The following is a 22,929-nucleotide window of genomic DNA, read 5'->3' as shown; positions in this document are numbered from 1 at the left end:
ATACCCACCTACTTACTGCAATCTCCAAGACATAATAGTAATGAATGTTCTACAAGCTGAAAACTAACTGAAGAGATTATTTTCACACCTCAAACTCATACAGACAGCTTTACAAAAGGCGTTACCTGTCACTAGATTTTCAGAGCATTCCACACTCTACCCTATGACTTCAAACATATAAAGAAATGCTTCACAGTGCAAAGCAATATTATTGTTAAAGAAGACTGTTGCTTTATAAACTAAATTCAAAAGCTATCAGGAATAAATTGTTTCCGTGTTTAAAGGGGGCCAAAAGAACAACAGATTGGCCCAGGCTAAAGGGACCACAAGAGGCTATCTAATTCCTCCTAACCTTTTGTGGAAAGGCAGCATGGATGAGATTAACAAGCATCACTCTGCTGCATCTTGAAAACCTCCTGTGATGGGGACTTTACCACATATCCCTGGGGAAGTTGTTCCAGTGAATCATTCATCATTATAAACAAACGCTCATTGTAAATCATTCTCCTTAAATCATTCTCATTGTAAAACCAGTTATTTCTTACATAGCGAGGAAACCTCCCTCACTACAACTTGTATCCACTGCCTCTAGAGAAAAGGAGGGTCTCAATACTATCTTCAGTCATGCCTTTAAGTTTTGGAAAACTTTGTTGAGGTCCCCCCTGAAAATTCTGTGGACTGAAACAAGCTAACTTTTACACTCTTTCTTCAAATGTCAAGTTCTCCCTATCCTTGACCACCTTTATGGCACTCCTTTGACCCATCTTCAGTCCATCCACATCTGCTTTGGAACTGTGGGGGCCAGAACTGGGCACACTGCTCCATGTGCAGTCTGACAAGCGCTGGTGAGGTGGGATGGTCACATCCCTCTCTGTGAGCAGTGCCCCCACGGATGCATCTCAGGATCCACTTTGCCTCAGTAGCTGCAGCAGTCACTGCTGACCTGGTCCCTGCGTGTTGTCCGCTGGGAGCCGCGGGCTCCTCTTGGCAAGGCTGTCCCACAGCTCACGGGACCTGGCCTGGCCAGGCTCTTCGGTTTGGGGCTCCCAGATGCAGGACTCTGCACTTCCTTGGTTGAACTTTACACAGTTCCTGTGGCCCCATCTTCCAGCCTGTTCATATCTCTGCAAGGTGACTCTCCCTGCTGATGAGTCCCCCTCAACACCCAGTTTAGTGACACAGCAAACTGGCGAGGGTGCTTTTGCTCCCATCATCCAGATCATTCATGGAGATGTTACAACTTGGAGCCCGGTACTGATCCTTAGGGCACCCCCCTTGGGACAGGCTGCCAGTCTCAGTACAACAAGCTGATCACCTATGAGATGATTCCTGCTTATCTCACGGATCAGCCCCATCCAATCTATATTTGACATTTGTCTAGCTGTGGGACATATGTCAAATGCTTTACTGAAGTGCAGGCAAGCAACATCCACTGCTTTTTCATTATTGACTGAATATGGTAATTTGTTTCAGAAAGGCGATCCGGTTAACCTGGCATGATTTGTTTCTGATAAATCTGTGCTGGATATTCCCAGTCACTTGCTTCATTTCGTTGGTAATAGTTCTTAGGAGGCTTGTTCTGCCACTTTGCCAGGGACTGCAGTAAGGATGCTAGGTCCTCTTTTGGGCCATTCTTACAGACAGGTATGAGATCTGCCCTCTTCCAGTCATCAGGGATGCCCCCTGATCTCTATGAATTTTCAAAAATGATAGGACAGTGGCCCTGCAATAATATCAGCCACTTCTGTTGATACTCTTGGGTATATTCCCTCCTGGGCCTTGCATTTATGTGGGTTGAGCACTTTGCAGGGCACTACTGATAGGTCAATGTCTGTTGTTATAGCTGCTTGATCCTGGGAGCTATGGTCTAGTTCTGGCCACTCCGCTGACCAAGGAGGAAAGAAGGTACTGAGAACCTCTGTCTTGCCAGCATTATCTGTAACTTTTTCCCCTGCCTGGTCTAATAAAGGGCTATTGTCTTCCCTGGGTTCTGCTTAACTGCTGCCTTAGGTTGCAATGCAAGATGTAACCAAAAGTATGTATTCTATCACCATCTGTTAAAACCAAGTGGTGCAGTGTTCTTTATCTCTTCCATGACTCATCCCTGATAACTTCCTCGGGGCGGGGGAAGAGGTGGATATCTTCTGCTGATGGGCCATCAAGCCTCACTGCATGACTGATAAAATTACATCATCCCACTGTGAGATGCTGTGCCCAGGGGGAGGAACCAAGCATTCTACATCTAATTGGCCACTGGTACTTGATACTGTTTTGTGTCAGTGGAGGCAGGACAGACAACAACTCCCCTAAGTGTGCTGGGCTATTAAATTAGTAACTATTAACTGAGTACTATGCGCACTCCAACATTACTGTCTAAAGAAGAAGGAAAAAAACATCAGTGGCACAGCCTACAGAAAAAGAGAATGTGACAAACGTATTTCATCTTGATGTAAGATCAGACACAAACATGTTTCATCTGAACACATGAAATTTTTTTTCTGGACAATAATTACTGAAACAACTTCTGCAGGAATGTGGCAGAGTTCCAATTGCTGGAGGTTTTTAAGCTGCGGTGCAAAAGGGTGTTAGATAATCTTATCTAGGCTCTCTTTTCTGCAAGAAGTTGGACTGGATGATCTCTTGAAGCTCCATCCACCTGAGCTGTTTTATGATTCTAAGATAGTATGGATTTCTTAAGACAACGATCAGGTAACTCTAGAGATAAGAAAAATAAAAAAATGCAACAAATTTTATCTAGAAAGGAAACAACCATGTATCTGTTAAACATTTATTAGAAACATTAGCCAACTTTCCTCTTTTGATTCTTCATCTCTGGTACAATTCTTGCCATGACAGTCAAGGGGAAATATTACTAGAATAATGTCAGAATCGTTTATGATTTATGAAAATAAGCCTTTGGGAAAAAAGGCCAAGCTTAACATACCTGCCCCCTACATTTATACTGACAATTTCAGAATAGCTTAAAAAAATTAGATGCAAAAAACTTCATTCAGTTGGGATTTGAATTTGGGTGCCTACCGCCTTTATGTCTGTGGAATGTGAGCTAGAGAACATTTGAAACACCAGTGATATGAAGACAACAAAATATAAACTTGGCCTTAGCTTTCAGCAGTCAGATAAATTGCTTACTAGGAACTGAAACAGTGAAGAAAAGATACATTTTAAATCAGCTGTCACAATTGGACAACCCTTCAAATCAGAAGAGGGGGCCATTAAAGTATTTCACATTGAGCTCTACTGGCTTCAAAATCAGTGGCATAAACACAGAACTTTCCAACCTGGGAAATTTTTATTTCTATACTGTGAAGTATTCTACATGAAGAGGAAAGATTTTGTTGTTGTTTTTGTTGGTTTGGGTTTTGGTTTTTTTTCCCTCCAACAGAAACAACAGAAAACACCTATCATGAGAGAAAAACTGAAAGGTGTTTTGGCATACTTCATTATAATGCAATAGTTAATATGCATATAAATTCTTCAGGGACTTGCTTTGGCAAATCATACTTATGCAAACTTATGCATGTTTCATACAAAAAAAACCTCAATAAACCTCTGGATTGAAGTTGAGCAGGTATTTTAATAATTTACTGAGCCTGAGTCAGAGCAATTACAGGCAAACAAAGCCCATTAGAAACAGTTTGACAACTTACTAAGTAGACATCCAAAACTGAAGCATTATCATTTTCCATTTCCAATGTGCTCTGTTCTGAAGTCAAATAGATGGCACTGTCTCCCAAAGTGAATGTTGAACTTGAAGGTAACCCTTTACTGCAAAGAGAAGGGAGAGTACAGTCAACCAAAACCCCAAGTTACAAAGCTTAGTCATAACTGAAAATTTTAAAATAAGTTTCTCTATTAAACATGAAAATCTCCCAAATACTTGGAAAAAAGGAATGCAAATAAACAAATATAGATATGCTGGCAATGGCTAGATAACAGGAAGCTCACATTTGACTAATTGCACAATTCATTTTTATTTTATTTACTAAAATTTTATCAGATAGTAATGCTATTACTGAGTTTCAATATTTATTTAATGAATTAAACTATGTCACAGTAAATGTCACATAATTACATTAATCTCAAAATGCATTATTTCCACATTACACATGGTGTAAATTTTGGCAGCATTTTGTAATTCAAAATGGGGAAAAAAAGAGTTAGCAATTAGGCACATTGTAACATTAGCAACATTGGACTTTTCCATGCAGACACAGTTTACTAGCAGCCATAAGTTCAGAAGGAAAGGCGGGAGAATAAGAGTGTATTGTAATTAGTACACCTATGTAAGGGAGTGATGTTTACAGAGCAGGTGCATTCTATTACTTTATTCATTGATTGATTTTTTTGTTCTCTGCCTTACAGAAATAATGTGAAACTGCAAATGCATCTCCACACAAATCTCATTTTGTAACACACTTGGTCAACAAAGCTGAAACTCAAAGGTGTTTTAATGGACTCAGATGTCCCTTATCGCATATCTTACTGGCTGCCAGAAATTAGGCTCCAGGCTGCCTTGAAAACTCAACTGTTAGTTCTGCAGTGACATATTTTAGAAATTCTTACCTGTTTACAGACAATGTGAAAAGCAAAAATTCTGAATTATAACATGGTATGGAAACATGGTTACAGCCATCAGTCCAGATATGACTAATTTTCCCCTCTCTTTGTACTATTTTAAGTATATTTTAGATAGGATAGAACTTCAGAAAGGGCAAAACTAGCATGCACAATTAAACTTTACATGCAGAAACTAGCATGTAAAGTTGAAATTCAAATGCTCAACAAAATAATGAATCAATGTCATACTGGAACAGATCTTTACATTCACCACATTACAATGTTCTTTTATCATATAATGCACTTGACATTTTTTTTAAAAGCAAGACTATTTCTCTTGTATTTGGATGACCTAGGTCCCATTGACTTAGCATTATTCTCATATGTGTAACTTGAATTGTACTGAGTAGTGTAAAAGAGTAAAACCAAAAATCTTGTCATTAATCTCTTAACAGCAATACACATGCTGTCAGCAGTTGGTAACTGAAGTTCAGATTTCTTCAACAGCATTATCAACAGCTTCAACAGCTGCATTTATTGCCATTTTTAATGCAGCCTGATTTTAATGAGGTTGATAAGGCAAAACCATATTGGGGATGGCACAGGAAAGAAGAAGTGATATCCCCTCATGCACAGTGTTTCAGAAAGAGTGGTTTAGAGGAACAGAGTTTTAATAGTTTCTACAGTGCACTGAGTTCTCATCCTTAATTCTTAGGTTGAATAAGAAAAACCAAGCAAAAACAACCCCAAAAAACCCAAAAGAAACCAAACACCTTTACAGGTATTTTCTCGTATTCGGTAATGACCAGCCATAAGGAGCATGCTCAACTACACAGTTGCCCTTCTTTGGCTAAAACACTCTATTTGATCTTGGTTCTTAATTAAGAAAGAAAAAAAGAAGCAAAAATAATTCCATCATTAGAGAACTGGGAAAGCTTTGTTTTACTTTAAGCCACAATTACACAATTGTTTCAATCATAGTCAAATTTTCTTTCCCATGGGGATACCCCCAGTGACTCAGTGCATCTGTTCATAGTGTTTGAGCATTCAAGTCTTTTTCTTCCATCCAACTGCTTATTATCATGAAGCATGTGTGAATTTAGTCCACTTTGAATCAAATTCAAACAAAGTTGTCTAAGCTTCAGAAGCTAACAGTAGTGAGTGGACAGAGAGAACATTGAAATTTAACACACAAAAGTTTGCTTATGTAGAACACCAACTGGCAAAAGGGGTGCTTAATGTTCCTTACAACAGAAAAAACCCTATAATCTCTGTCACTGGAAAAAATTAGCAGAACAGCATTTCAAAGTCCGGATGCTTCAGGAAGCTTGACTGTGTAAGAGAACAAACTCACAGTCCCTCAAAGCCTTCCAAAATTCCAAGTGGTCTCCATCAAGAAACAGCAATACAAAGGTAAGACAAGAAATTGCAAAATACATAGATAAAAGAAAGAAGGAGAAGGCAGAAGTCCAGACTACATATACATCTTCCAGAAATGAGGTACAGAATGCATAAAGAGAAAGAAGAATTAGATTTCATGTAGATTTTTTTCCCTTAGGCTCAGATGTATGAGAAGAATTAAGCAATCCTCCTTATATAGATCACAGCATCTTGGCATTGCTCTTAAGAGGGAGGTGAAGCACCCCTTTATGCATCATGGGATTTTGTTTGGGTTTGGCACTGGAGAGTCCCATGACACCTGCTGAAAAATATATTGAAAGAATACTTTCTATAATCTTGGGCTATTTAAACAAGAATTGTAAAACATCTACAGTTTGAAACATTTTGAAATATTTTAAAGCAAGTTTCAAACATTTCCAGAAGCACCATTGACCTTCTTCAGCTCTTTTCAATTCTAAAAGCCATGTCAAGTGAGACAAGAGTCATAGTGCTTAGGGCATTCAGATTTGTCATCTTTAATTTAATTCATTAGTACTAATTGGGAAAACTTTTCCTGGAAGGGGAAAATATCTGTTATCACTTCTGCTATAAAAATAATCCCTAATATAATATGCAAGTATTACATTTCCTAAGATAAAACAGATAAAGAAATAGTTTTGGACTAATAATTACATTTTCTAGTGAAAAACAGACCCTTTAGGTACTAAAATATCTCTGCACCAAATATAAACCTACTTGAGGAATAGAAAATATTTGAAAATTTTAATAGAAGCAATAAATTGTCAATTCTTTTCTTTTACAAAAGGAATACTTGTGATTACTTATGATAAAACCACTTGACTGAGAAACAGCTTCATGGAAAAGAAAACACCTGTCTTCTGACATACAAGAAGGCCTACATTTACTGAATAGCATATGTCATGATTGTCTTTCTTTTCTTTTTCCTTCTATTTTTAGATCCAGTCCTTTTTGTGCTGAAAAATACAGCCTTTTCCCTCTCTCCATGAATCTTCCATTTTTACTAATTCCTGCTCACACTGTCTGGATAGCACCTTTGGTTTCCTTTTTCAGCAACTGAGGAATAACTTGGTGAAAATAATCAGCTTGCAGCCTGGAAAAACACTCCTAGTAAGTTTATGTTTATGACTACTCTCTTTTTCACTTTAATCATAAGTCCCTAAACACTTCTTTGCACTATATACCAATTAGTTATGCTAGTTTTAGCCTCCACCAAGACAGCTTTACAAAAGCCCTCCTCACAAGACACAGCATCAAGAGCTGGCTCCATCTCAGCAAGTCACCTCTGTCTGCTTAACCTCAGCATCAGCAGTTTCTCCCTTTCTACCCACAGATGCTGAGCGCTGTCAAGGACAGAGGGTGTTGATCACCTTTCTTATGTTATAAGCCATTTGCCTCTCCTTGGGGAAGCATCGCATTGGATAACAGAGGGTAATTCTGAAGAAAAAACCCAAATAGGAAATACGGTGTGTGCTTCAAGGTATCGAAAAGTATTATTACTCTCTTTTTAATGAGGAAAATAATACCATCTGTTTTCTAAGTAGTATGGGCACATACTGCTCATTAGTAGGAGTCAAGGAGATGTACAAATATCACATTATTACTAAGCACATAGGACTCTCATCCTTTATTACCTTAAACCAGAAATTTCTGACAGGTTACAAGCAAATGAATGTACTCTCTACTTTGTGCTATGTTACTTTGAATAACAATAAAAAAGCCTGATGAAGAAGATGCCAAACTGTAATTCTAATAAATAACAAAGCAGAATGTCATAGTCAACTATATATTTAAAGATTGAAGGCAGGCTCACATTTGTAAACAAATCTTTAATTCAGACATTGTTTCAAAGACTGCTCCAAGCTTTCTGTTTTATCAGAGACAAATGGTAAAATGATAAGTCCTACATCACATAATTTTCTAATATTCAGAAGAAGAACTCTGGCAAGAAAAGCCTCAGATCTGAATCTACAATTCACTGCATCATTGTAGCATGGGGGTTTTTTGTGGGTTTATTTCCCTGCTAGCTTTTTTTATGAGAGGACTGAAGTTCCTTGAGTGAACCATAAAAACATAAGTAAAACTTTTGATGTATATATTTTTTAGTGCCAAGAAGAAGGAATGACCTCCCTGAACTGATGCCAAAAGAAGTGGGCACAAAACAGCAGGTGTCCAGAATCTTATGGAAATTAGTTCATTACTGAGTATGCTTTGCAGCTTTCTTAGCTCCTAGCTATGACAAGGAAGCTAATCCTCATGAATTGTACATACTGAAATTGTGACACCCACAACTAATAATGAGAATTAAAAACTGCCTCCAGGCCCTAGCTGAAGAGGGCATACCTAGACCAGCAAAAGTGTTATTTGCTAAGCCCCTATGGCAGCTCTCTTGGCTACAGTGCAGATGTTTTGGCAGAAGATATGGAGGGAACCACACATCTGTGAATGCTGGTCTGTTTTGTCAGAGAATGTGCCCTCTTATGATGATGAAGTCCATACCTGGACTGCAGACACTAACATACTGATTTTTAAAGATACCCATGCTAATCACATAGCTGCCTTGCATTAGAGGTTATTTAATTGACTACATCACTACTGGGAAGTAAATGTGTCTAGATGTGCAAACATAGTGTAATCCTGCTATTTTGGAGTATGTTTACAGTACAATATAGTAGAATTACTTATAGGTTTTCTTTACAGTTAATTTTTTAGAGAGTAAAGAATATTTGAAACACTTTAAATCTGAACTCTATTCAGACAACTTCATCGTTTGCTTTTCCTGACTGATGCTAATACAAAGCAGTTCTGTATTTTTATTTGATGCTTAAAGTACTCTATAACTTTATTTCTATCAAAGAAAAAACTTTGTGAAAGATCATGAATATTGAAGTCCTATAGGTAACACAAGTTGAAGTGAATGAGATCTATTTCTACTAATGTTTATTCATCAGTAGTTTTATTTCCTAAAACTTGTGCAGAAAAATTTCTGTTCTGCAATAAAAACTTCATCTTCATTACACCCCAAAACATGCTTCATTCCAATTTTTATAGCAAATCATCAGACATTTGGAAGATGCCAAATCAGTGAAATTTTTTTCAACATAATGGAATTGGAAGCTGTAAATATCACTACCATCAATTAATGCTGCAAGTCATTTTACTTTTTATGTAAATACAGTTGTCCAATATTTAACAGGATGTAAAAAACTACTGCCTCATCAAGATTGCTTTTAAAATAACTTGATTTTTTGGGCAACATGCAGTTTACAGGAAAGAACTACACCTTGGCACATTAGTGCATTTGTCAAATTTATACATTGAGGAGTTCAGTCCAAATTTTTCCAAACAATATTCAAGATGCTTGAATGGCTACCCTTCTTGGTGAAAACAGGCAAAGAAATGGCTCAATACACAGTAAAGAGATCTGCAAGCAGGCAAGGTGACACAACAGAGCACACTTCAGGTTCACAAGGGAGCACACAGGCACATGCAATCTCCCAGTAAGAAGTACTCACTTAAGCATGGTATTGGACTGACACAGCTGAAATATATTCAAATACAACTCAAATCACATTTAACCTAGCTCACTAGCATCTGCACAAGTTTTCTTAAGACATTCCTGTTTTTATACTTCCGGATTAAAATCAAATGGGCTCTAAGCACACCCATGGATGAAGTTTCACAGAAATTTACTTCAGAAAATGGTTGTTAGGGAAGAATTTAAAGCAGACCAATCAGTGTACATTCACAATAAAGAACAATTTTTTCTTTTCCTAGCACATCACCACTTTCTGCAGCTGTTTCAGTCTACAGCCAAGTTACAAGGAGTACTTCCTACCCTGACCTTATGGTACAGACTAAGGCCCAAGCAAAGTTTAGATAATCAATTTAGTTTTGGAACGTGAAGAAAAATTCATATAACATTTTTCACCATATTTATGCTTTCTATTTCATGATCCCCAATTACAATATGTATAATTACAAACAAATACATTTATAAATCCTATAAGCTTTTGGCACCCCTCCTTCACTGGAAAGGTTAATGTCGGGAGTTTAGTTCAAGCATGGCTTAAAGAAAAAGGCCACGAAGCCATGCTGCTGAGAGAAAAGTAACAGGTAGCTGTGAAGCAGTTTCAAAGCAGTTTCCAGCCTGACTTCTATAAACAATTAGTCTCTCTCAGGCATCCTTGCATAAACAACAAAGTTCTCAGGCAGTCTTCCCATAACAAAGGTAACATCCTCTCTGGGAAAAGATGGCACCCTGGGAACAGTTATGGAAGTTTTGGGAACCGTTCGTATCACAGTGAGAACACTGATTTTGTTTGATGTAAACAATCAACGGTATTGTAAAACAAAAGGAGTGGTTAGAGTTTTCTCTGTTAGCCTATCATAAAGCTGTATTTTGGAATATGCATGAAGTTCGTTAACACTATTATTTAAGGTGACGGATCGATCAATAAAGTCGGAGTTCGATGCATTATAGGATGGTCGTTCTCCCCCTCACTTCAACAGGTTAAAGACTGAGTTACAGAGACACTTGCCCCTTCTGTTTCTTACTTTGCAGAGCCCCCTTTTGTTGAGCACAATGTTAAACTTCTAGCAGAACAGAGGAAAATCCTCTAACATATACGGTCTTTACCTGCTAGAATAGAGTGTAGGTTGATCACGTTGACAGTGATCATCTGCATTCAAGGAAGAAGAAGAAAGTGTTGTTGCCAAGGAAGCTGCTTCAAACAGAGATGGAGTGCTTGGCACTAGATCCGGCCGGTGGTGTGAACCTAGTACTGCATATGCAGAAATAAAGAACAATGTTAACAAACTTAGTTTTAAATTTAGCCCAAGAATCTTCATGTAAGTATATCAAGTCCCATAGTGCCCTTCATAAGCTTCTTGAAGTTTCCTAATGTTTGAATTGATGAGATGGTATTATTCATATGCCCATACCCACACTCTTTCATATTACAGAGTGAATTTCAGCTGCTAACAAGTACATTCAGAATACAGAGTAACTCCAAAGTCAAATATTAAACAGAGGTATGAGTTATGAATTCTTCTCAGTCTGAGGACTATTCTCATGCTACCAGGGCTCATTTATCAGATTGGATTAGGTAATTGGCTCTGCTTTCATCATGGCTGCAGGCAAGTTCTGAAAGGGGCAAAGCTGTATCTCAAAAAAACCTCTGGGAACATGAAATGAGCTTCAAAACATTTAGTGTGACATGCTTCTTTAGAGGCCAGTGAAAAGGATAACATTGGCTCTGGCCAAAATTTTCTACCTGGCCTGAATATCTTTTTTCAGGATGTCCTGAAAACTGAAAGTTTAACATCATACTATGAACTTTGATTCTGACTTTGTCTTGCTTCTGAAGGTCCATTTTGACAAATATTACTAATTACTCTCTCCCTAAGAATAACCTGACTCTTATTTTGAGAGTTCAGCCATACTAGTAATGTTCTAGTTACAGGACTTCTAGAGCTTATACAAAATTTTTAATAACATAATTCAGGTTGTTCATTTGAAAGACCGTACCTTCTTCATCAAGGCTGGCAAAACTTTGTCCTTCAGCAAGAATGCCATGCTTTTCATCCTTCCACTCCTGGCTAACTGCACACACTATTTCTTGTGATGCTGCCTTCAGGGCTGTGATGGAATTACACCGTTTCTTTGAAGGTGAAGGCTTTAAAGCTGCATTACCAAATGAACATAGATGTTGAATGATGTCATCTTATCTCCCTACACATCTTTAACAGCAAACAAAAAAGTAAGTGGTATAGAAAATAAAGGTTTGAATACAGATGAAGAACATATCCAAAAACCTACTTAACAAACATTACATTAAAACTAGAGGGAAAGGTATTGTTATTTCATCCACAAGAGATGTATTTTTGTCTTTTTCAGTTTCTTACTGCTTATTATAGGACAATAAGGCAAGTCACAGGCACCACTGATTTAAAAAGCTCCTATGGAGTACCAACTCATGTAATCAGAGACAGAATGATACAGAAAAAAACCTCAGAAAATACAAAAATGGAAAAGACATTTGGAGTATTCTGAGAGATTATGATCTCTTTTTTGAGCTGTTAACTACTTCTATGTAATGCTACTGAAGAATTTCCACTTCAGACTCATCAAACATTTATTTTCAGATACAATAAACACTTCCAAAGTCTTGATGGCCTACACACTCAGGTATCAGCGCCTCTTTTATAAGTCTTAGCAGGGCCTGCCTATTTAAACAGCATTTTGAATCAAATTCTACAACTGATCATTGGCACTACTACTGAACTGTGACCCCCATCTGTAGTTCTTCTCCAGAAGGATGCCAGTATTTAATTTAGTGTTTTTCAGCTGCTGGCTGCTGATCTCCATGCATTGGCTGCAAAGTTACTTCAGATGCACTATAACACTTCTTTCATTGCTTTACTACAAAGTTCAAATTAAACACATCAAGTCACTTGGCTGAACACTGAAGGAAAGAATCAGATACATAATTCCAGGGTATTTTTAAAAAAGAACATAGAAGAGAGTTGCTGAGCTAGCCTCTTCCCAAGGCTAAATCCACTTATTAAGTTTTTGTTGTTAATTATGCAAGGTTGCTCTGTGCACTAGGGGAAAAAACAGATTCAGAACAGGGTTAAAGTGTTTAAACTGAAATGTCTGACTCAAAGCTTAGAAATAATATTCCTGAAGGCAGGAAGACTCTTAATTTTTTATGAAAGAGTAATAATGCATTTGAACAATTAATCTGTATAAAAGTGCATTAACAGCCCTGTATACAGAGGAAATCAATAAGAGTAGGATACTTAGACAGGTTAATTGCCTGGGAAAATGAGACAGATTAATTAAGATCAGAGAGAAAATTAGGCATTATATACTTTAATTGTACATTGCAGCTTGAAATACGAACAGGTTGTGTCTTGTCCTGGAACAAATCAAGCAGTCAGAATTAGAAAGAATTGGGGAAAAAAAGACGCAGATGTTGATGTAAGATATATGGTATTTATTTTGTCTAACAGGAGGGAGTGTCAAGTAGTAAGGAGCAGACACTCTTTATTCTTTATCAGTGCAGAGAAGTTCCTTTGAATATTGTCTCAGACAGCAGAACTCCCACCAGTTCTTTGGTAAAATTATTCTAAGATTTAAAGAGAACTGGGTATCAGGAGGCTGCTTTCTCCTTTAAGCTGAATTTTGCTTCACATTTTGTCACATTACATCAGTTGCTTCTATTTTCTTATTAATCAATCTTTTACAAAGGACTTAACTTTGAACACTTTAAATGGCTAGTTTATTCTAGTATTTGTAGTCATTTTTGGTTTACTTAAATCTTATTTTGTTCTAGCACTTGTTTGTGTTTTGTTCTCTCTCTGTCCACACAGAGTTGTTTTTCACTTCAGATAACTAATGAAAATGTTAGGAGACCAGCATAACACTGGTCAAAAAGTTTTTGCAAAACACCTTCTATCAGTTTAAGACAATGCCATATGTTCAACACTTCTCCTGTAGTATTTGAGCCGAGTGATCATTCCACATTTTAACACTCAAACTCCAAAGCAAATACACTTCCATGAGCAGGTTAATGAAACTGCTAACTCAAATCCATCTTAAAGTACAAGTTCCTCTACAAACTAGATAATTCTAGTTCATCAGTTAATAAATACTTATTTGTCAAGAACACTGCTTTATAAATAAACCCTCAACTCAGAAAACACTCTGTCCTACAGGGTAATCAAACCCAGCCATTGTCTTACTAAAAAGAAAGGTAAAAAAAAGGTGCCATTTCAGCATCACCTCCACATGTTTAAAAAATAATCTGGTAGTAAAGCAGCAAGTTACTATGTGTGCACACTATTCAAAACACCTAATCTGTATGTCTTACTGTAAGGTTTTATACCACTTGTGATAATTGTTGCAAAGAAACCTCATTGCTCCCAATAATCCAAAGAGCTTTTCCCCAAACAACTGCCTGGACCTCATCAAACCTCAAGCATTCATCTTTGCCTTGCCAGTATATTTATTAGAGACTTTCTTACTGTGCACACATTGAACATATCTCAGCAGTTGTCACAGAATGGCATGTGTTCGAAGCAATATCAAAAATCATTTAGTTCCAAATCCTGCTGAGCCCATTGACACCTACCACTAGAGCAGGTTGCTCGCATCCCCACCAAACTGGCCTTGAACACTCCCAGGATGGGGCATCTACCATTTCTCTGGGCAACCTTTCCTGTGTCTAATCAACCTCACTTGTAAAGAGCTTCTTCCTAACATCTAACCTAAATCTACTCTTCTTCAGCTTAAAGCCATTGCCTCTTGTCCTGTCATTATATACCCTTTTTAAAAAGTCCATCTCCAGCCTTCTTGTAAGACTCCTTTAGGTACTAGAAGACTGCTACAAAATTTCCCCATAGACTTCTCTTCTTTGGGCTGAACATCCCCAGCTTGCCTGGTTTGACCTCATAGGAGAGGGGCTCCATCCCTCTAGTCATGTTGTGGACCCACCTCTGGACTCTCTCCATCAGTTCCATGTCCTTGCTGTGCTGGGAGCCCAGAGCTGATGCAGCCCTGCAGGTGGGGTCTCAGCAGAGCAGAGCAGAGGGGCAGAATCCCCTCCCTGGCCCTGCTGCCCACGCTGCTCTGGATGCAGCCCAGGACACGTTTGGCTCTCTGGGCTGGGAGTGCCCATGGCTGGGTCATGTCCAGCCTCTCCTCCCCCAGCTCCCCCAAGTCCTTCTCCCCAGGGCTGCTCTCATCCCCCAGCCTGTGTTAGAACCAGGGGTTGGTCCAACCCAGGTGCAGCACTTTGCACTTGACTTTGTTGAACCTGATCAGGTTCACATGGGTCCACTTCTCAAGCTTGTCCAGGTCTCTTTTGTCCCCCATCACCATCCTTCTCTGCACTTGCAACACCTCACATTGAATTTCCTTTCAATAGCATGGTCAATTTATAGAGAAATTATCCATGAATTCATTAATATTTATAAGACTCCCAAAAAGTTTTATTTTCCTGAAAAGCTGCCATAACATATCATGCATACAGGGAATCACTACGTGGGGTTAATTCAAATTTTCTCTTTTTCTTTTAAAGATTCCTTCATTCTACTTAAAATATAATAATTGTTTTAATGTAGTTAGTCTTAGCCTTTTCCTTTCATCTACCTATCCTATTCTTTTTCTAATTTAGAATTTCACAAAATACTTATCCTACACATTTCTGCCTCCTTGTTGCAGTATCAGTTTTCCCTCTTTTTCATATGCCTTTCATACACATAATCATTTGTTTGTTGTTCTGATCTGCCAGGCCTTTAACACTGGTTTTCATGGGCAGGCTCAGAGTTCACAGGCTCAATTATCTTTAGAAAAGTGTACCATCTTTAGACAACATGCAGAGCAACAAAGGCCAGTATGACTTTCTGCCAGTGGTAGAAAAGGTAGTGAAAATAAAACCTGATCTGAACTTTTGATGGAAAAAGCCTGTATGAAGGTTTCTCTAAAGGTGGGGGGTTTTTTGGTGGTTTTGGGGATGTTTCTTTGGTTTTGGTTTTTTTTTTTTTTTAAATTAGTAAGATGCTAAATTAATTTCCCTGTTTTGAGTTAGTTTTGCTGGGGATAGTAATTGGTGAGTGATCTCTCCGGGTCCTTATTTGAACTCACCCACCTTTTGTTATACTTTTCCCCTCATCTAGTTGAAGAGGGGGAGCGATACAGTGTCTAGGTGGTCACCTGAGGCCAACTTTAGACAGCCTTGATGTGACAAAAATACATACTACATAATTCTCTGTAATTTTACTAATAGAGTAAAATCCCAATTGTCAGCAATTTATTTTCTTGACTGGAGCTACAAAAGTGCTACATGATGTTGAAGACAGGCTTGTTTCATTGCAACGACAGGAGCATTATAAGATTATGGTTATAAAAGATATCTAAAAAAGTAGAAGTCACTACTCGCTTACCTTGAACTTTTTTGAAAACTCTTGCATTCATAAACTTTAAAAATCTGTCTGCATAAAAACTTGGTCGGTGAACAGAAACAGTATCCTACAAGATTAAAAAATATATCAGTCACATTTTCCACAAGTAAGGTGTCAAGAAGAAGCTGGACACCTCAGGTGAACTATATTATACATTTTGGGCATAGTCAAAATTAGCAAATCATTACCATTTATGAGTTATGAATTATACAGGATATTCTGCAAAATCTTCCAAGCATTTGAATTTTTTTTTTTCAAATTATGTATATTTTTCAGTTATAGATTCATCAATGTTTTGCTGGGTGGCTAGACTTGTGTAAGTTATAAGGACAAACTAATATTATTAGTTGTTATTTGAAAGCTCAATAAATTAAACCAGAGCAGGTATTGGGAAAATTTCAGCAGCAGCTCAAACCACACGGTGAGGTTAGACTACAAATGCACCAGAACAAATTTCTTCCTGGTCAACATGAGTCAAAGGTCCACCAGCTAAAATATCAGCCGTTTAAAAAATTAATAAAATCTACTTACCCCATCATAAACAAGAGCTTTCCAAGAATGTTCCAGCTTCTTCATTAACCTAAGTATGTAAAAAACTACATCAGAACTGCTTTATAAACCTTACACTTTTAAAAGTAATTTCAGAACATTTTGCTAATTGAAAATTCATTGAAAGTTGAAGTTCAACTTACCTGTAAGACTGGAGAATATCAATAATACCCATAAATAAAAGTAGCTTTTCACCTTTATGGCTTTTTGCTGGAATACCTCCCATTCTAAGAGAAACAACATAGAATATTTTTTAAGACATCTCTGATCACGAGTTACCAGCTGAACTGTACCCACTTGTAAGCCCAAAGGAGTAGACAATATTCAAGGCAGATACCACAGTGCAAAGTCAGTCAAATGTGAGTCACCTAGCATGCAATGGATTTTGAATAGAAAATTTAAAGTATCTGGGATTCAGTGGCAAATATCCATAATTAAAAAAAAGAATAAATACTTTAGGACATGTTTTAGACAGATTTGGAAATATTCAGATGATCTGAAAAGTGGAAGAAAGTATACATCAGTTTATTGCTAAGGAAAATAAGTAACTTTAGATAAGGGAGAATTTTCTCACTTTATTGATCATAGGTAACAAATCACAAAGAGTCTGCAAATTAATCAAAGTCTAAAAGGTTGTTTCATATATTTTTCACTAAAAATTATGTATTGCTGTGCTTCTCCAAAATTTCTTTACAGACAGATAAGTGAGAGATACAGCAAAAGTATGAGGCTGAGAATTCTGACTGTGTGGGCTTCCAATTGGTCCCAGGTCCGTACTCAGCCATGAACAGTCATTCTAAAACCCTCTGTTCCTACTCCAACACCTAGAAAAATGGTCCATTTTAGAACCTCAGCATTGTTTTTTGCTCCACTAGCCATTATGCCAATATAAGTGAGATAGTGCAAGGAACAAGGAAGGACTACATTTGACAGGATTTGAGTAGGACTATTTTAGCTCAAGTGATGTGGGAGCCCAGCTAGTGCAACACCTCTGCCATCATACAACAGCACTGGCCATCTTCTGTGTGAATGTGAATGAGTTGTAAAAACCAAGTGAAATAAAGCTCTGTCTAATTATAGTCTAGAGTTCTCAGTGTCTGGAAGCGCTCTGTGAATGCTGAATATCATAATTCTCTCACTTACTTGCTGTAGGTTTAAGCACAGACTTCTGTATATTAGTTGTATTTAGCTACCTAGCTCTCTTGAGAACCAGGAAGAAAAGTAAATCCTTAATTTTAGATTAAATTCTAATTTAAATAAAAGACTGATTATATGCAATGCTGAATGGTGGCGATAATACTCTCATAGCACTTAATATATTATGAAAGAAACAACAGAATAATGATTGTTTATATATTCAAATTTCTATTAAAGTTTTTGCTGGACAGAAAAATAGGAGAAAAACATTGGTTCTTAATCTCAGGAAATGGAATATATGACTGCACTTTAGTGGTTGATGATACCATCCTATGTACATTGAGTATACTACTTCAAGATGAAAACAACCCCCATAGGAATATCCTTTTCAATATTAATTTATAGTTTTTGCTTTGGTCTCACCAGGCTGCTTTCAATTAAAATTAGATTGTAGCTGGGACTCTTGTAATAGTTGTCTGATAGTATTTCTTATATAAAAGAATGCATGTGTGCATACGTAAGTCGCTCTGAACTATCATGTATTTAAAGACTGTCAATCTACTGACCAACATTCCAGTTTCATGCTCTGAGGCAAATCTCAATGATGCAAGGGGGGGAAAAAAAGAAGGCTAAATCTTTCAATTTCTGGAATGCAGTGTACTCATGAAAGTTTTGCCTGTCAATACTTTTAAAAGCAATCTTAAGAGCAGGTTACAGCACTTACGTGTTTGTTTTCTCTGTGGTGAGGGAGTCTCCAGACTTCCCAGGGCCCTGTATAGACTCCATGGCTGTGGAATAGAGAACTTTCTGCCCTCCATGGCGTTTTGCATCTGAGGCACTCTGGGAACACTCTTCTTCTCTTTCCTTTGTGTTACTGTTCAATATGTGGATCCCCAGAAGCAGACTGTAATCCATGATCTTAAAACTTTCCAGAACCTACCAAAGAAGGAATGACTATACTGAAACCACAAAAGAATTACACAGCAGTATTTTGTAAACCTGAGTGAAAACAAGCTCTCCAGGCACAAGCTTCTCTTATCAGGAAGTGTGTGAAATTACAGTTAAACAAAAACTTTTTACTATTCATACAAGCCAAATGCTCTAATTAGCTGAATGCTCTTGTAACAAGCGAGAAAGAAAGATGCACAGCTGAAATGTAGCCTGATGTTATTTTGTAGTCAAGGAAGATAATTCCAGACAGCACCTTTTCCATTATAGCAAATAATTAATGGTTCCATCATATACTTATGAACATCACATTTTTAAAATTATCTCCAATCCACATTCTAGACCTCCCTGAGCATTTTTGCCTGTACTCTTATCTCCCCTCCACCTCCTATTTGTAAAAGAGACAGTACTCTTGAAGAATTTTCAAATGTCAACAGCAGTATTTGCTGTCATCCCCTTATTAGCAGCTGATGGGATTGGAGTACAAAAATCATGCACCTCTCTACTAGGCTAAATAGAGCCTATCTAAACTCAAAAGATAGGTTTTACTTCTGAAGCATGACTTAACCAACCATCCTTTTCTTCTAGCTCTACCAACCATTTCTGTCTCTGGCAGCATGTCTTCTCTGATACACAAATAGTTTCATTTGTTTTTAGTCAGCTACAGCATTACGAAGTCTGGTATGCTGTCACTGAAAGGCAATACAGGTCAAGTCAACACCCAAACCTGAACTAAAGCAAGCTGCAATCACATCTAGTAATATAATCAAACTGTTCACAGCAACAGTTTAATGTCAGACAGCAACTGTGTTTAATGCCTTACATGACACTGCTAAGTGGAGGGAGAAACACCAGTAATAGCCAGGAGGGATATGCTGCGTGTTCACCTCTCCTTTACCTCATGCAGCTCAGCAGTGATTCATGTGTTTTGGCACAGTGCCTGAAGATAATGGTGTAATTTTTGTCACAGAATCAAGAGGCAATAGTAGTGTCTTTTTATGTGAACAGGAAAAAAAGTGATTTTACAGAGATGAGAGCAGATTCCAGTTATGTAATTTTGATGAAGATTATCCAAGCACAAGTATTTTTGGTTAAGCAGAAACATCCTTTCTCTTAATGGGGAAAAAAGAGCAATAGGTTTAAAAACTATATGGCAGTAAATCAGTAATTTAGTATGGATCTGTATGTCTAATCATAAGGTTTTTATACGATTTACCTAATTGTTGGAAAAATACTCATTGCTCAGATAACCACAGCAGTGATGAAACAAAGCATAATGTAGAAAGGCACAATCAGACCTGATTTTCAGACTCAGAGAATGACTTTAAGACACCATGTGTTTGCTCTTGTGCTAAGAGATTCTATTCAGTGATGCCTTAGTTCAAATGGAACAAGAAAAAGGCTGCTAATGTATGGCCTTAGTAGTCCACAGCATCTTCTAATGACAGAACACACAAAGCATTTCATACACAACAAAAGCCATATTCTAACCACAAGATTCCAAAATTTCATTGGGCATTGTGTGGACATGTTGGTCATTTACAAACATAAATTGCAAAAATAGCATGGCTAACAGGTGCAAAGCACTTGGTTCCAAAAATGTCTAAAATTCTATTTTCTGCTTATTTATTGCTAAACTTTACTCCAACTTTCTCAGAAAGAAATTACAAGATCATGTATTCATTAAAAAATATGTAATCAATGAATAGCCATCAAATGCTAAAACTAAGTTCAGGATAGATTGAAAAATAACACCTTAGTAAGCAACACTGTTCATGCAAAACCAGAACAGGAGCTAGTCAGGCTTGGTAAAAGCATTGCCACATTTATTTTACAGTTATAAATTACTGCTGACAGTTCTACCTTCAGCATATTCTTTACTGCATTTTGAATTAGGTCATATTAGACACATGATTTTACTGCACTAATCACATAACCTACATTTACGATTGAATGTAGTCTCATGGGAGGCTGTGCTGTAATGCGCTACTCCTTCTTCCACAGAGACCTCTTATGTGATAAAATTAATCCTTCTGACTACATCAATTCATCACTGCCACTTAAACCCATACTACTTGTACAGTACAACAGATCATACCTCGACAATTTATGATTTTGGTGTAGGATTACAAAAAAATCATAAAAACAAATTTCATTATTACAGTTCATTAACAGACTGAAACACCTTCATATCCAATGGATTAAGTGCAGTACAAATTCTTGTACACAGCACACAGCATAAGAACCCTTGTCTCCCAGACACTCTGTTCATGGCCCTACTCAGAGGTGACATTACACTGTCCACAAAGCGTCTTCAGGATATCATGACATGAACTGGCCCTGTCTGCCCACAGCTTTGATGTATAGTTCTGATTACTTCCCCTTAGAAACGTGATAACCAAAACAAACCACTCCTTAGGCAAATTAACCTTTTTGGCCATATCTAAACACGTTTCTCTCCCCACTTGTTTCTAATGAAAGCTCTGGTAAGAAATAACTAACCAGAATAACAAGGAAGAACCTCGTAGATCAGCACTCAACAAAACTTTGTGTGAAACTCCTCAGTCTCTATTAGGACAGTAAATCAGTTGGATTTACAGATGAAAGTATCTGAGGTGTTCTCACATATGAATTTTCATTAATATTTAAAATACCAAATCGTGACAATTTTAAAATATGTAAGTAACATTTTGCACACACAGTTGTACAAAATAATCTATTTCAACAAGGACAAGTTACAAAATGCAGAACATCAAGACATTTCCTGTGCTGAGGTTTGCTTACAGATACTTTTGATAATTTTAGGACTGCTTTTGAGATGCAGCAGCGAGTTTTTGCTACAGAGGCACAAAAACTATAACCTAATCTAAGGAAAAAAAACCCACTCAAATAAATGATAATATTACATGGTTATATTCATAGCAAGAGGAGAAAACCCTGCAAAACACCTGATTCTGTCCATGTGAGATCACTAGAAATTGACATAAACTCCTAGAAATACACTACTTATATAGGTAAAGGGATCCCAATCTTTGCTCATGTAACCATTCTGACATGTTCCTTGCTAGAAAAATGGCATTGTGAAGTTTCAGCAAGAATGATCTTAATCATGCTGTGTACTAACAAGTGGTGGATTTGATAACAAATAAACCTTCAGTTCATTAACTTAACATTAAATTGTTCATCTTGGTAGTACTTATATATATTAATAAACTAGCTACACAGAATCTGCCAACACAGTGTTGTCACTTGGTCACCAAGTACTGCTGTCAAGGCTGACTTCAGCTGCTCTGAAAACTTCCAGATGGCAAGTGACACTCACCCCTTGTAACCTTAAGCACTCTTTTGTTTCATACCACATAAAAACCCACAGTAAAATGGCATCACAAAATATGTCGTTTCAGAACATAAAAAATTAACTCTCTGAATCAGATTTCCTTTTCTCAGAGCTAATCAGATGTTAAACTATTCTGTGAATCATCTTAGACACGGTTACACTCCAGTATCTCAGCCACTGACTAACTGAGCAAAACAAGTATTTCTGCCATGAAATGTCATTTTTATTTTATATGCAGCCAGCCCAAACTACACACTATCTGACAGAGAAATCTGCATTTACATTTGCTATCCATGCAAAACAGCATGCAAAAAAGTCATCAGATCATTTTCATAAAAGAGTCAAGAAAAATACAACTCAAAAGAAAAAAATTAGAAGCTTATTTAATAAAAGTACGAAATGGATAACCATGCAAGGAAATTTTCCTCTTCTACAAGCATTCTGGAAAAGTGACATAGCAATGAACACAGTAGAAAGAAGACTGATTTTACAACATATCAATAATTATTATTCAACATAATGAACTATATGAAATTAACACAAATTAAAGGACTGTCTCACAAAAAAACCATGTCTTAGGAACAAGTTCACAAATGTCAATGCCAAAAAAATGGGTCTGGTTTAGAAAAAAATCTATCCTAAGAAAATGAATCATCACATTCCTGCCTAAACATATGTGGAATCACTTCCCATTTCAACAGAATTCTCAAAATATATTGTTAATTAACACTCCAAAACTAACAATCTGGATTCTGATTTTAAACGTAGAAGTAACGAGAAATTCCTAATGTCAACTGATATGACAGGAGTGATAATATATAAAGATACAAGAGACCTACAGCATTGTGCTACAGTTGTTTCCCTCAAACTACCATTTCTGACAAAGAGGCCCTTCATCTAAGATTAATATGTTCTCCATCTCCATGTCGCATCATGACACCTTTTATTTCTGTCCTATGCTGCAGTTTAATATTTCATTAAGTTATGCCAAC

General features: G+C 37.2%; 1 protein-coding gene across 1 annotated transcript in view; it reads right to left on the bottom strand.

Moving 5' to 3' along the window:
* PIP5K1B (phosphatidylinositol-4-phosphate 5-kinase type 1 beta) overlaps window positions 1-22,929 on the bottom strand; it is a 112,945-nt gene that overhangs the window by 22,140 nt on the left and 67,876 nt on the right. The window contains exons 10-16 of the mRNA XM_059491873.1: window positions 18,377-18,588; window positions 16,659-16,742; window positions 16,498-16,546; window positions 15,949-16,033; window positions 11,528-11,683; window positions 10,637-10,781; window positions 3,669-3,786 (exon numbers count right to left, since the gene is read on the bottom strand). Coding sequence (XP_059347856.1) covers window positions 3,669-3,786; window positions 10,637-10,781; window positions 11,528-11,683; window positions 15,949-16,033; window positions 16,498-16,546; window positions 16,659-16,742; window positions 18,377-18,588 — 849 coding nt within the window. The remainder of the gene's footprint in view (window positions 1-3,668; window positions 3,787-10,636; window positions 10,782-11,527; window positions 11,684-15,948; window positions 16,034-16,497; window positions 16,547-16,658; window positions 16,743-18,376; window positions 18,589-22,929) is intronic.

The sequence above is a fragment of the Ammospiza nelsoni genome, chromosome Z, assembly GCF_027579445.1.
Source record: "Ammospiza nelsoni isolate bAmmNel1 chromosome Z, bAmmNel1.pri, whole genome shotgun sequence".
Lineage (NCBI taxonomy): Eukaryota > Metazoa > Chordata > Aves > Passeriformes > Passerellidae > Ammospiza > Ammospiza nelsoni.
Note: the sequence above shows the minus strand (reverse complement) of the source record. Positions and strands in the feature narration are given on the sequence as shown.